The sequence below is a fragment of the Hemiscyllium ocellatum genome, chromosome 19, assembly GCF_020745735.1.
Source record: "Hemiscyllium ocellatum isolate sHemOce1 chromosome 19, sHemOce1.pat.X.cur, whole genome shotgun sequence".
Taxonomy (NCBI): Eukaryota; Metazoa; Chordata; class Chondrichthyes; order Orectolobiformes; family Hemiscylliidae; genus Hemiscyllium; species Hemiscyllium ocellatum.
The window spans coordinates 31,432,369-31,445,648 of NC_083419.1; the positions used below are offsets into that span (position 1 = coordinate 31,432,369).

Genomic DNA, 13,280 nt, shown 5'->3' on the forward strand with positions numbered 1-13,280 from the left:
CTCAATGGAGTTTATGAGGATGCGGGGAAATCTGTTTGAAATGTACAGAATACAGAGAGGAATGGATAGAATGAACATAAAGAAGATGTTTCCACTAGGAGGAGAGACAAGGACATGAGGGCACAGCACTGAGCAAAGGGATGACCCCTTAAGAGGAGGAATTTCTTTAGCCAGATGATGATTAATCTGTGGAACTCATTGATGTAGAAGGTTGTGAAGGTCAAGGTCATGTGTTTAAGATAGAGATATATAGGCTCTTGGTTATCAAGAGGATCAAAGGTTATGAGGACAAAAAGGAGAATGGGGTTGAGAACTACAGCAGCCATGATGAAATGGCGGAGCAGACTCGAGGGGCTGACTGGCTTAATTTTGTTCTTGTATGTTATGGTCTAAACATGCCTCAAATTACCAGTCTACTGAATTGCAGATTGTTATTTTCTGAAAAAAATTCATCCGATTCACATTTCAATGATTTGCTTTGACATTTTCCCATAATCAAAACTCAATGAGGTTCATATGAGGTTCGACATGTGATTCATTGTCAAACAGGCTATGAGAGTTGTGTATGGATATTTCAACCCAAATGAGCAATCATGGAGGGTAGATAAATTTATGACAAAAGGATGCAGTAATATAAAACAAAGAATTACATTTGCTGGAAATCTGAAACAAAACAGAAATTACTGGAGAAGCTCAACAGATCTGGCAGCATTGGTGCTGAGAAATCTGAGTTAATGTTTCGAGTCCAGTGTCACAGTGAGTTTTGAAGAAGGCTCACTGGACTCAAAATCTAAACTCTGCTTTCTTGCAACAGATTCTGCTGGACCTGCTGAGTTTCTCCAGCAATTTCTGTATTCATGGCAAAAGATGCAGTAGTTTTGCTGGAGGGCAGACAAAGTGGCACCAGGCTTGTTGAGTTGGAAAGAGTGCTTGTCCATTGAAGTAGCTCGTCATTGGTCATCATATCAAAAATAGTGTCAAATTATTGTGGTCAAGTTACATTTGGAAGTTGAATCTGTTCCACTGGATGATATTGCCAGAGTGGCTATGGGCCAGTCTTTCCAATGACTAGCAATTTTCGACAGATTACCATTCAACTCCTTCATTTTTACAAAAGGAGAGACCTCCATATTTCTGGTAAGAGATTCCAATCAGGGTTCCCTCAGAAAAGTGGAGCTATGCTTCCATTCTGACACTTTTCTTGTGTCACAAAATTTTGGGGAAAAGGCAAACCAGGCCCTATTTTCACAGGACTTATACAATCAATGGCAGGGCCCTGGGTAGTATTGTAGAATAGAGACCATGGGGTTCAGGTACATAATTCTTTGAAATTTGCATCGCAGACAGACAGGGTAGTTAAGAAGGCATTTAGTTATTACTCAGACCTTTGAATAGAGGAGTTGGACGTTATGTAGTGGTTGTACAGGATATTAGTGAGGCCTCTTCTGGGGTACAATGTGCAGTTCTGGTCGCCATGCTATAGGAAGGATATTATTAAAGTGGAAAGGGTTCAGAGACGATTGACCACGATGTTGCTGGGAATGGAAAGTTTGAGGTATAAAAATAGATTGGAAAGGCTAGGACTTTTTTTCACTGGATAATAGGAGGTTGAGGGGTGACAATATTAAAGTTTACAAAATCATGAGGGGCACAGATAGGGTGAATGACAGGGGATTTTACCTAGCCTTGGGAAAGTTCAAAACTATTTTTAGGCTGAGAGGAGAAATATTTTAAAAGGACACGAGGGGCAACTTTTTTCACACAAGAGCGATTCATGTGTGGAATGAACTGCCAGAGGAAATGGTGGGTACAGGTACAGTTACAATATTTAAAAGATATTTGGATAAGCTCACGAATGGGACAGGTTCAGAGGGATATGGGCCAAGCACAGTCAGGTGGGACTAGTTTAGATTGGGAACATGGTTGGTCTGGACTGGTTGGATAAAGGGTCCGGTTCCATGCTGTATGACTTTCTGACATTTAATGATCCAGAATCACAGACAGCACTTTGACATCTCCAGTCAAGCAAGTTCATAAGTGGAAGGTGAAGATGTCGGAAGAATTTGTTTGAGAATTTGTGCCAGATGGGTAGGGGCCAGGGTTTCAGACAAGTAGGGTGCCAGCTGGATTGAGGGCCTGGTAAGTAGGGAACACGTGCAGAAGGATAGAGTACCAGACAAGGTGCCAAGGTGCAAGGTGGCAAAGGGTCCAGGAAAGTGGTGCAGTGTTTAAGGAGGGATTTGTTGCTGGCACAGGGAGGTATGGTGGCAGAAATCAAGTCTGGCAGGGGTGAGGGAGTGTATATCAGGCCCAAGGATCGCAGCGGGAAATGGGAGTATTAGGAAGTGTGTGGAAAGCAGGGAAACATTCAGTCTGAAATGCAGAATGGGTGTCCAGGTACTAGGTGGTGGAGGCTGGCAGGGTTGGAGGTCAGGAATACGAATGCCGATTCCAGAACAATGGAACAAAAAAGAAGATCCAGAGTAGGGGGAGAGTGAGAGGCTCTCTCCTGGGATTGAAGAGGGTTTGGTTCCAGAAGGTCAGTCAGCTCCTGCAAGATGATGGACATAGGGTCCAGAGCAGTTGAAGAGGGTATTGAATCATTGGGACAGGGGTGAGCAGAGCTTGGTTTGTGTCCACAGCAAGTGAAGGGCGGAATAGGTTTGGAGTGTGGTAATGAGGGATCGGCACCCTGATGATCAACAGGGAGTTGAACCCGTTGGGGAAAGGGAGCTGTGTCCAGCGCAGCTGACTGGGGGCCAGGCCTGGAATTGGTGAACAAAGTTGGCTCCTAAAGATGGGAAAGGAGGACACTGAGTCCAAAATGGGTGAAGGGTACAGCTGGGTTGGGATCGGGTGCAAAGCGGGTGAAGGAGAGATCAGAGAGTAGCGAGGGGGTAGGGATTGGGTCTGAAGTGGGTGAAGGGGAGGTCAAAGTGTAGCGAGGGGGTAGGGATTGGGTCTGAAGTGGGTGAAGGGGAGGTCAGAGTGCAGCTGGGGATGAGGATTGGGTGAGAAGTGGGTGAAAGGGAGGTCAGAGTACAGCTGGGGGTGGGGATTGGTCTGAAGTAGGTGAAGGGGAGGTCAGTGTGCAGTGAGAGATGATCAGCTCCCTGGGGTGAAGGTGGGTCAGGTACAGAGCAAGCAAAGAGGGAGCGAGGAAAAGGGGTTGGAGTCCAGAGCAGGATGAAGATGTGTCCTGTCTTGGGGGGGGTTGGATCAGGCCAGCAACTGTACTTCACACAAAGTGATTTAGGGGAAATGCAATTGAGAGTGTTTGAGGTATGTCTGTCTCTATTTAATAGTGTAACTTTTCCTGAGTAATTACTTGTTTACTCTCAATTCTCTGGTTTAAAGGGAGATTTTCGGATGGTTGCCCAGCAGAATCTCCAATTTCCCAGGCAAGGACCCATGTGCAACTCCCCTCTCCACTGAAATAATGAGTGTGTCTGGCCAGCAAAACCTTCCATTAGTCCAGATGTGACTGTGGGACCGGAGTTGTACTGGCTATGTTGGAAAACTAAGACATGAAACCAGACAAGCATTATTGCAGCCCCATGGTCCAGAAAAACCTCCCGAATTACACTATTCAAGAAAAGGAATCTCCTCTTACCTTTCAAATCACACTGCAAGATATCTGTAATAAAATTATGTCAGTGCAAATTATATAATACCTTTTTATAAATTAAACTGTACAATGCTATTCTCATCTGCATTCCGAGGTGCTGGAGACCGAAGACAGCTGGATGTAGAAAGAGAGTCCTCACAACAAACAGAAGGCATAGGCCCAAGGCAAGGTAGTAGGCTATTTCACGCTCATAAGTATTTCTCACATTATACGATGCTATTATTCGTCCAAGGCAGAGAGGCTGCACAGCTTTAGTGAATTCCTATTGAAATCACAAGAGAAATTAAATAAATAGCTATGAAGATTCAGTATTAGCAATACAAAATGTACACAACTTAATCCACAAGTTATCACACTTAAAGGACAAATTACACTGAGGAAAATTAATCCTTTACTCATACTTCTACCATATCATTGGATTGTATGCAATCAAATACAGTTCCCATAGGTTTAAACTAATATACATCCTCACTACAATTCGAATTCTCAGCATTTTTGTAGTTATCTTATGTTGGGTGGATGTTAGTGTCTCATTGCAGAAAATCAAAGACATAATATAACTGAATTCCTTGCTGCCTCCAAGTGGGTGCACTACAATGGAGATAGTCAAGAACTGCACTAAATTTGTCTGTGGGGCCCTACCATCATAAATTAGACAAGTTACATATGCCAATGAGATGTCCAGTATGGCTCACCCATCAGATGTCACCTGAGATGATATCCAAACCTGGAAGGAGGGAGGAACCAATCAGGAGAAATGTTGTCGTAAGCTGACAATGGCCTGCAATTATTTCATGGAGCTTAGACAAGAACTCATTCTCTTCCAATTCCATTAAATAAATGCATTTGGGAAGCTCTAGTTATTAGAAACCAATGTACCAATCCTGGTCAGAAATGAGTGCAGAGGACATCAATTTAAGTGACATTTCAAATGTCTCTAAGTTTATCTAAACAGGATTGTGGATTATTTTAAGCATCTGCCCAGTTAGTTGGAATAAAGCTACACCTGCTTTAGGCCCATACAATGGGCAGAATTACACCAGGTTTAGACATTTTGTTCTCTGGTTCATTCAAGTGAATTTTCACAATACTTCTTCTGTGGCTATACTATCCTTCCTACAATGTAATACATGGAGTAGCACACAATGCCTTTACTGTGGTCTAATAAATATCTTCTATGGATTTAACAACATTCCCCTGCTTGCTTTGTACACACAACCCAAAATCCTGCTATCCTTTTCTACTCATCAATCCATTTTAAAGACCAAGAAATCTTTAACTTTGGATTGCCTCTTCAATGTGTTAAGGATGTGAACATTGTGGATTATGGTGTGAAATGTAACTTAAAGGCCCAGCAATCAGACAGGCCAGATGTCTGCAGGCCATGTCAAGATGTTGCAGCTGGAGGCCAGGACTTTGAGAATTGGAGCTACATGCATATGTCCTGTGACCCCACCTGCAGTCTTCTCTATTAAAAATCAGCAGCATTCTACCTGCCATTGGGTAATAGTGAATAGGAGAAATGAACCATGCAAAAGCACACAGAATACAGGCAATAGAAAAATTACAAGGGTGATTATTGATAGTTGCATGCTACATCCCACGATTTCACATAAAAAAAATGGTATGTAATGTTTCTTTTGCAGTAGCTTTTATTTTGGCTAGGTGGACATTGTGGTGGTGAGTGAGAGTCGGAAGATGAGATATGGGATTGTTAACAAATTTGGAAATAGGGTTACTGGTATAACAATTGGATGTGTTTATGTGACATTGGCCAGAAAATGGATTTGTAGTTTACTTCCTCCACTTCCTCGAGTTCATGTTCCTGAACTGCTCAGCAGAATGCTGTGCCCTCATGTTGGTGAGGTTGTGCAGTATGTAACAGGCCATCACAAAACTTGACATTTGCTCTGTCAAATGCTGCAGGGCATCTCCAGAGCAGACCAGGCAATCAAAGTGTTGATTTGACATGCCAGTAGTTTACTTCATATTTTCTGAAGTTTCATTTTATTCATTGTATGCATGTGCATGTGTGCTGGTCATCAGACACACAAGTCATCAACAGATTGACCTTGTAACCCCATTTTAATTTGATGTGGTGATGGAAATGCAGCTTGCATGGCAGACTAGCTCAGAATGAAGACATCACAACTGTGGCTAGAATATCAGGCATTCACAAGACATTTTGTGTTATATGCTTGGCTTTATAGGAGTGACAGTTTTTCAGTTGTAGTAAAGCAAAGAGTTGGCACTGTAAAGTTGTGAGTACAGTCATTTGTACCGCACACTATGAAGAAGCCTGCATACAGTATGAAGCCACGCGGTTGCTATACTTGCTCTCAGATGTTAGAAAATGAAATGTAGTTAGCTTTTCTTCAGCAAAGAGTTCCATTAACTCCTTCAACAACAATGGAATGCAAACTGTGAGATGTTGCAATTATCCTTTTTCAAAGGAGACGTTAATCACTATCGTAGCCACTAGCAAGGCAGTCCTTAGGTTGAAGTTGGGAGTAACAGATTTCAGCGAGGACATCTTTCCTGAAGCAAAGATTTCTGCTAAGTTGTTTCTCACCAACATTCGGATGGAAGAATTTCTTGATAGAATTTGTTGATAGTTCATCCACACTTTCTCCTCACTGTTCTACAGCTTGTCCAGCTGGGCTGTATTTCAGGAAAATAACTACAAATGCATTCAAACCATATGTCAACAAGTTTATGCAGAAGCTGGAAGTTAGTAAAAAAAAACCTTCAACATCTTTCACTTCATATCCTGTAGATTTTTACAAATTGCAAGAACAAGAGAAAGCACCAAAATGCTTGTAGCAACAGAGCAACCACCAGAAGAAATTAACCTGTTAGTAGTTGATGATCCCTTTAACAGAGACGGTTGTCTGATATTTCCTGCCATATGTTCAGCTCTGCAAGCTTAAGAGAGGGAATTAGCTGGAGTGTTGTGCCCCAAAAATGGTGACACTGACAATGTTGCTTACGTGGCTGCAAAATTTATTTTAATTTTAGGGTAGTTTTTCAGCAAAACATAATTTGAGCACTTTACTGTTTAATCAATACCATCTGTAAGTGAACAAAGCCTCACCACAAAATAAAGCAGAATCCCATAACATAGAAATCTCCAGAAAAAACACCGGCGAAGTGCATTGACAAGTTTGGGATTTTTCTTCGATGTTGCTAACTCTCTATCCCATTCTCTGCAAACAAATGAGAACAAATCGATTAAATCAAATGTACACATCTTTTAAGCACCACCAGCAGCAGGGATCTCTTGAATGTTTTATTCAATTTAAGCATAGCCAAGGAGATTTGGCGATGGTAAGCAATTAGATAGTAAAAACAAGCAGGAGGAGCCTTTGAATATCTAAGTTTGGTAAACATCGTAATTGAATGAAAGTTCAAATTCCAATTGGGCCACATTTTTGGCAGTCTAAAAGCACCCAATCATATATCACGCTGTAGGAGTTTAATTATTTGAAAGGTCATGTTCAATGCTTTTTTAGAATGCTACTGAGACTCTGAAGGGCAGTGGCACAAATTACAAGCAAATAAAAGTGTTTGGAATATTTCCACTCTCTTGGAAGGAGAAATTAGAGAAAACAAGTCCAAAATTTAGACAGTTTGGAAATAGTGTAATTATTCATTACAGGAACATTGAACTGATTAAAGGACAGGGCCTTCAATTTAATATCATTATGTAATAACAAGAGAATTGATTAAGCATGTTCCTTGTGAAATACCAAATGATCTAACTTGATTTCACTTCAAACCCACAACTTATAGATGAAACAGATTCTTTATAACCTTCATGTGTCACAAACAATTTGATTGGTAACCATTTTCTTATAAAACAATGGAAGAAACAGTCTTCTAGTTTAAATGGCCATTCCTATTAAACAAGCCAAATGGAATTTGGAAACTGTTATTCCTATAAGTAAGTATTTCTGTTAAGAGAGCAACATGTCTAATCAAGTTAAAATATAAGGAAGATTTAAACAAAACATAATTTCAAACTCAATAACAAATAACATTTCATGAAGGGAAAGTTAGCTTATTAGAGCAAGATCTGGGGCCCAGTCTGCCAAAGCTACTTTAGTTTATTGTCTCAATGATTTACCTCTCTTGCTCCTTCTCATAAATTCAGTAGGCTAGTTGGGCCACCTAATAACCATTAAACACTGTAATACCTCCCCTAGCTTTGATTTGACAAGCTTTGTATTCAGCTCCCCTTTCCCCTAGCAACAAACCCATTCTTTAGGGCTTCCATGACTAAATAATGCTGCTCCATGATTTTAATTGCGTTGCAACGTGAAATTCATCTCAATTCTTCATTGTCATTTTATGGTTATTTCAGTAAAAGATCTTGAATTAAAGCTGTTTAACTTAGTTTCCACAATGCATAGAATTCAATATAAATAATTTTCAAATACAAATATATAAGAAGAAAATAAAAATACATAAATAGCAGCTAAGTAATTGCTATTTGCTGTCACATGCAGTATAATGTGAGTTAGAAATATGTAATAATCCATGATTCTTATATTCCAGTGTAAGCAATTTCTGCCAATGCAATATTAAACTAGTAATATTTATTCAACAACTTTGCTAAAGAATTGATATTCTCTGTTTTACTCTCCCATTTATCCAAGCAAAGGCTTTGGAGTCAATTTCAACATATTTATTATTGCCAATAGATTGAAATAAAAAAAATGACTGCTCTATAAAAAATTATTTATTACTTTTGAGAGAAATAATAACGGGGTATAGTATTTCTTGAATTTTAATTATTTGTAATTGACTGACACTATTCAACACTAAGCAGATAATCTGTATTAGATTTCTTGTAGTTCCAGTTATGTTGACTTATTTGCAAGGAATTTATTCTCAAAATTCTTGAACTGCTATTATCTGTTTCAGTTTTGTATAACAGATACCAATTCCTGTAAACTGACTCTTGACTCATCACTTAACATTAGTAATTCCTTGTTTTAAAGGCACTTGTAACCAAACCTCTTTTCAATATTTTATTTATGTAGTTAAATAATAAATGACATTAGTTTATTCTCATCTGTATAAATCATGTTAAAACATCATTGAAGTCATTCATTAACATCACCTCAAAAAGATTTGATTATTTTTCATCTCTACCATGAATTAGCAAATTGCTAATGCATCTTTAAGTAGCTACAAAAAGGTAGCTAGACTATCAAAAAATTAGAAGTTAACCAAATTTGACAGTGCAATCTTTTATTCTGAGCTTCTAGCACACATCAAAGTAGTTAACACTGAATAGTAGCAAGTATAATAATGATGCATAGATTAAAGGAAGTAGTTACAAAGTTTGCAAAAACAAAAGGATTGCTAAAGTGAGACTATAGCTAATTCAAAACCCATTTGCTTACACTGAATTAATCTAGGTCATAGAAGCCAACAAGTAGTCACTACTTTTGAAAAGGCAAGAAGAAATGTAACTGGCATTGAAACAATCTTAAAATAAATATCTAATTAGGTTTCAAAGTAATTGCAGCATTGTAATTATTTTATAATTGACAATAGTACTGTGATTGTCAAGTCATAGTCCAGATTTTCGTTCTTGTGTCAGGAATGGAGGATGGAATGCTTCCCAGCTGCGCAAACCAAACACAGGAAAAAGTGCACTGGAAGGTCATATTTAACACTGGGTTGGTAGAGTTTCTTAAGAGGCATGCCAGTCAACTCCAGAATAAGAATGGAGACTGCTAGCTGTGGCTGCAGGCTTTGTGGAAGGCCTGCCTCTCTTACCAGTGCTATACTACAGTTTGATTTTTTTAAAAATGAAACTGAAACTATCCTTCCATATATCACCTTCCCACACCCTGCCTCCACATTCCCCCCATGCACCATTCATGCCATCTCATCAGGGCATTCTTTGCATCTGGGTATGCCTGTGGGGAATATCCTCCAAGCCCTATGCTCCTCTACCCATTCCAATGGCCTCTTACACAGTTTTTACCACTCCTTAGCCATCTATCCACAACTCATTTTTTCCCCTTGGCACTTTTACCTCAATGCCGACTTAATGCCAACTCCTTCAAGCCAATTCAGCCCCAACCCACTCAGCACATTTTGCCCTTTTGTTCTATGCCAACTCACTAAGTATCCAACATGTGCAGACCTCCGGAGGCATACTGATATAAAATTATATTATCTGCCTGTTGATGATGTCATTATTTGACAAAAACACTCAGATTGATACAAAGGGTATATAAAATACATTTAACTATTCTCTTATGAAAACAAATATTTCTATTCTACTTGGAGGTATCCATTGAAACACTCACCTGACATGCACCCCACTCTGAAAATAATAGGTTTTGAAATCATTTATGCAATCTAAATCATATAATTGCTTACATCAGGATGCACACTGAAATACCTAACTTCTCTTGTTTGATTGTATGCATTTTTTTGGATGGTTCTTTGACAAATTTGGCAGTCCCTTAGCAGCTTTGACCAATGCATGTATGCTTATTTTACATAGAAACATGTCTACTTTTAACAATTCCAAAGGGTTTTTTTACCCAATTAAAGAGTGCTTTATCCTCACCCAGAGCATCTTACATTCCCCACAGGCATACCTGGATGCAAAGGATGCCCTGACATTCAAATTAATCCATAATGTTCAGAGCTGCTCTTATCTGGTTTTATCTGCACATTCCAAGTTTCAGACATAAATTTTGTGTAGGAATAAGGCGGCTGATGAACTTAAATGGCCCAATGTCTGCATAAACTACATACGTGTGAAAACTGGGCTGACACCAGCCTCATTCCGCAATATGGAAATGGTATGCTTGGGTTAGGTCTTTAGATTTCCAAGAACTTCCATATGTCAGACAAGGTGTTCATTATGTGAAACATTCGGAACTATGTCATTCAGTGTTACATGTCTATCAATCCACTGAACTGAAAATGTGTTGCTGGTTAAAGCACAGCAGGTTAGGCAGCATCCAAGGAACAGGAAATTCGACGTTTCGCGCCAGAGCCCTTCATCAGGAATGAGGAGAGGGTGCCAGGCAGGCTCAGATAAAAGGTAGGGAGGAGGGACTTGGGGGAGGGGTGATGGAGATGTGATAGGTGGAAGGAGGTCAAGGTGAGGGTGATAGGCCGGAGTGGGGTGGGGGCGGAGAGGTTAGGAAGAAGATTGCAGGTTAGGAGGGCAGTGCTGAGTCCAAGGAAATCAACTGAGACAAGGTGGGGGGAGGGGAAATGAGGAAACTGAGAAATCCGAGTTCATCCCTTGTGGCTGGAGGGTTCCCAGGCGGAAGATGAGGCGCTCCTCCTCCAACCGTCGTGTTGTTATGTTCTGGCGATGGAGGAGTCCAAGGATCTGCATGTCTTCGGTGGAGTGGGAGGGAGAGTTAAAGTGTTGAGCCACGGGGTGGTTGGGTTGGTTGGTTCGGGAGTCCCAGAGGTGTTCCCTGAAGCATTCTGCAAGTAGGCGGCCTGTCTCCCCAATATAGAGGAGGCCACATCGGGTGCAGCGGATGCAATAGATGATGTGTGTGGAGGTGCAGGTAAATTTGTGGCGGATATGGAAGGATCCCTTGGGGCCTTGGAGAGAAGTAAGGGAGGAGGTGTGGGTGCAAGTTTTGCATTTCCTGCGGTTGCAGGGGAAGGTGCCGGGAGTGGAGGTTGGGTTGGTGGGGGGTGTGGACCTGACGAGGGAGTCACGAAGGGAGTGGTCTTTGCGGAAAGCTGATAGGGGAGGGGAGGGAAATATATCCCTGGTGGTGGGGTCCGTTTGGAGTTGGCGGAAATGGCGGCGGATGATACGCTGTATATGGAGGTTGGTGGGGTGGTAGGTGAGAACCGTGGGGTTCTGTCTTGGTGGCGGTTGGAGGGGCGGGGCTCAAGGGTGGAGGAGCGGGAAGTGGAGGAGATGCGGTGGAGGGTATCGTCGATCACGTCTGGGGGGAGTCTGCGGTCCTTGAAGAAGGAGGCCATCTGGGCTGTACGGTATTGGAACTGGTCCTCCTGGGAGCAGATACAGCGGAGACGAAGGAATTGGGAATATGGGATGGAGTTTTTACAGGGGGCAGGATGGGAGGAGGTGTAGTCCAGGTAGCTGTGGGAGTCAGTCGGTTTATAGAAGATATCTGTGTTGAGTCGGTCGCCCGAGATAGAAATGGAAAGGTCTAGGAAGGGGAGGGAGGAGTCTGAGACAGTCCAGGTGAATTTGAGGTCAGGATGGAAGGTGTTGGTAAAGTTGATGAACTGTTCAACCTCCTCGTGGGAGCACGAGGCAGCGCCGATACAGTCATCGATGTAGCGGAGGAAAAGGTGGGGGGTGGTGCCAGTGTAGTTACGGAAGATGGACTGTTCCACATATCCTACAAAGAGACAGGCATAGCTGCAGCCCATGCGGGTGCCCATGGCAACTCCTTTAGTTTGGAGGAAGTGGGAGGATTGGAAAGAGAAGTTATTCAGGGTGAGGACCAATTCAGTCAGTCGAAGGAGGGTGTCAGTGGAAGGGTACTGGTTGGTGCGGCGGGAAAGGAAGAAGCGGAGGGCTTTGAGTCCTTCTTGATGGGGGATGGAGGTGTACAGGGACTGGGTGTCCATCGTGAAGATAAGGCATTAGGGGCCAGGGAAGCGATAATCACGGAGGAGGTGGAGGGCGTGGGTGGTGTCCCGAACGTAGGTGGGGAGTTCGTGGACTAAAGGGGACAGAACCGTGTCGAGGTACGCGGAGATGAGTTTGGTGGGGCAGGAACAGGCTGAGACAATGGGTCGGCCGGGGCAGTCAGGTTTGTGGATTTTGGGCAGGAGGTAGAAACGGGCGGTGCGGGGTTGTGGGACTATGAGGTTGGAGGCAGTGGATGGGAGATCCCCTGAGGTGATGAGGTTATGGATGGTCTGGGAGATGATGGTTTGGTGGTGGGAGGTGGGGTCATGGTCAAGGGGGCAATAGGAGGAGGCGTCCGCGAGCTGGCGTTTGGCCTCAGTGGTATAAAGGTCGGTGCACCAAACTACTACCGCGCCTCCCTTGTCTGCCGGTTTGATGGTGAGGTTGGGGTTGGAGCGGAGGGAGTGGAGGGCTGCACGTTCTGAGGGTGAGAGGTTGGAGTGGGTGAGAGGGGTGGACAGGTCGAGTCGGTTAATGTCACGGCGGCAGTTGGCTATAAATAGATCGAGGGCGGGTAAGAGGCCAGCACGGGGTGTCCAGGTAGATGGGGTGTGTTGGAGGTGGGAGAAGGGGTCGTCAGAGGGTGGGCGGGAGTCTTGGTTGTAAAAGTAGGCACGGAGGCGAAGGCGGCGGAAGAATTGTTCAATATCTCGCCGCGTGTTGAACTCATTAATCCGAGGGCGTAGGGGAATGAAGGTGAGGCCTCTGCTGAGGACTGATCTTTCATCCTCAGAGAGGGGGAGGTCTGGAGGGATGGTGAAGATACTATCAATCCACTGAACACTACATCTTTCCGCCGAAATGAACAGTAGTAATTAAACATCTCCACTTGGTGGCACAGCAGTGCTGTTGCAGGGTAATGCTGGATATCTTAAATAAAATCCAATAATTGAACAAAGTATCAAACTCCCCAACCCACAGTTGGAAAAGTAAGGTTACAGGAACAATAACAAGGAATGAATAGATCATGAACATGGA

General features: G+C 42.6%; 1 protein-coding gene across 1 annotated transcript in view; it reads right to left on the bottom strand.

Moving 5' to 3' along the window:
- cftr (CF transmembrane conductance regulator) overlaps nt 1-13,280 on the bottom strand; it is a 117,254-nt gene that overhangs the window by 85,840 nt on the left and 18,134 nt on the right. Inside the window, exons 3-4 of the mRNA XM_060839338.1 lie at nt 6,723-6,834; nt 3,675-3,890 (exon numbers count right to left, since the gene is read on the bottom strand). Of these exons, the coding sequence (XP_060695321.1) occupies nt 3,675-3,890; nt 6,723-6,834 (328 nt within the window). The remainder of the gene's footprint in view (nt 1-3,674; nt 3,891-6,722; nt 6,835-13,280) is intronic.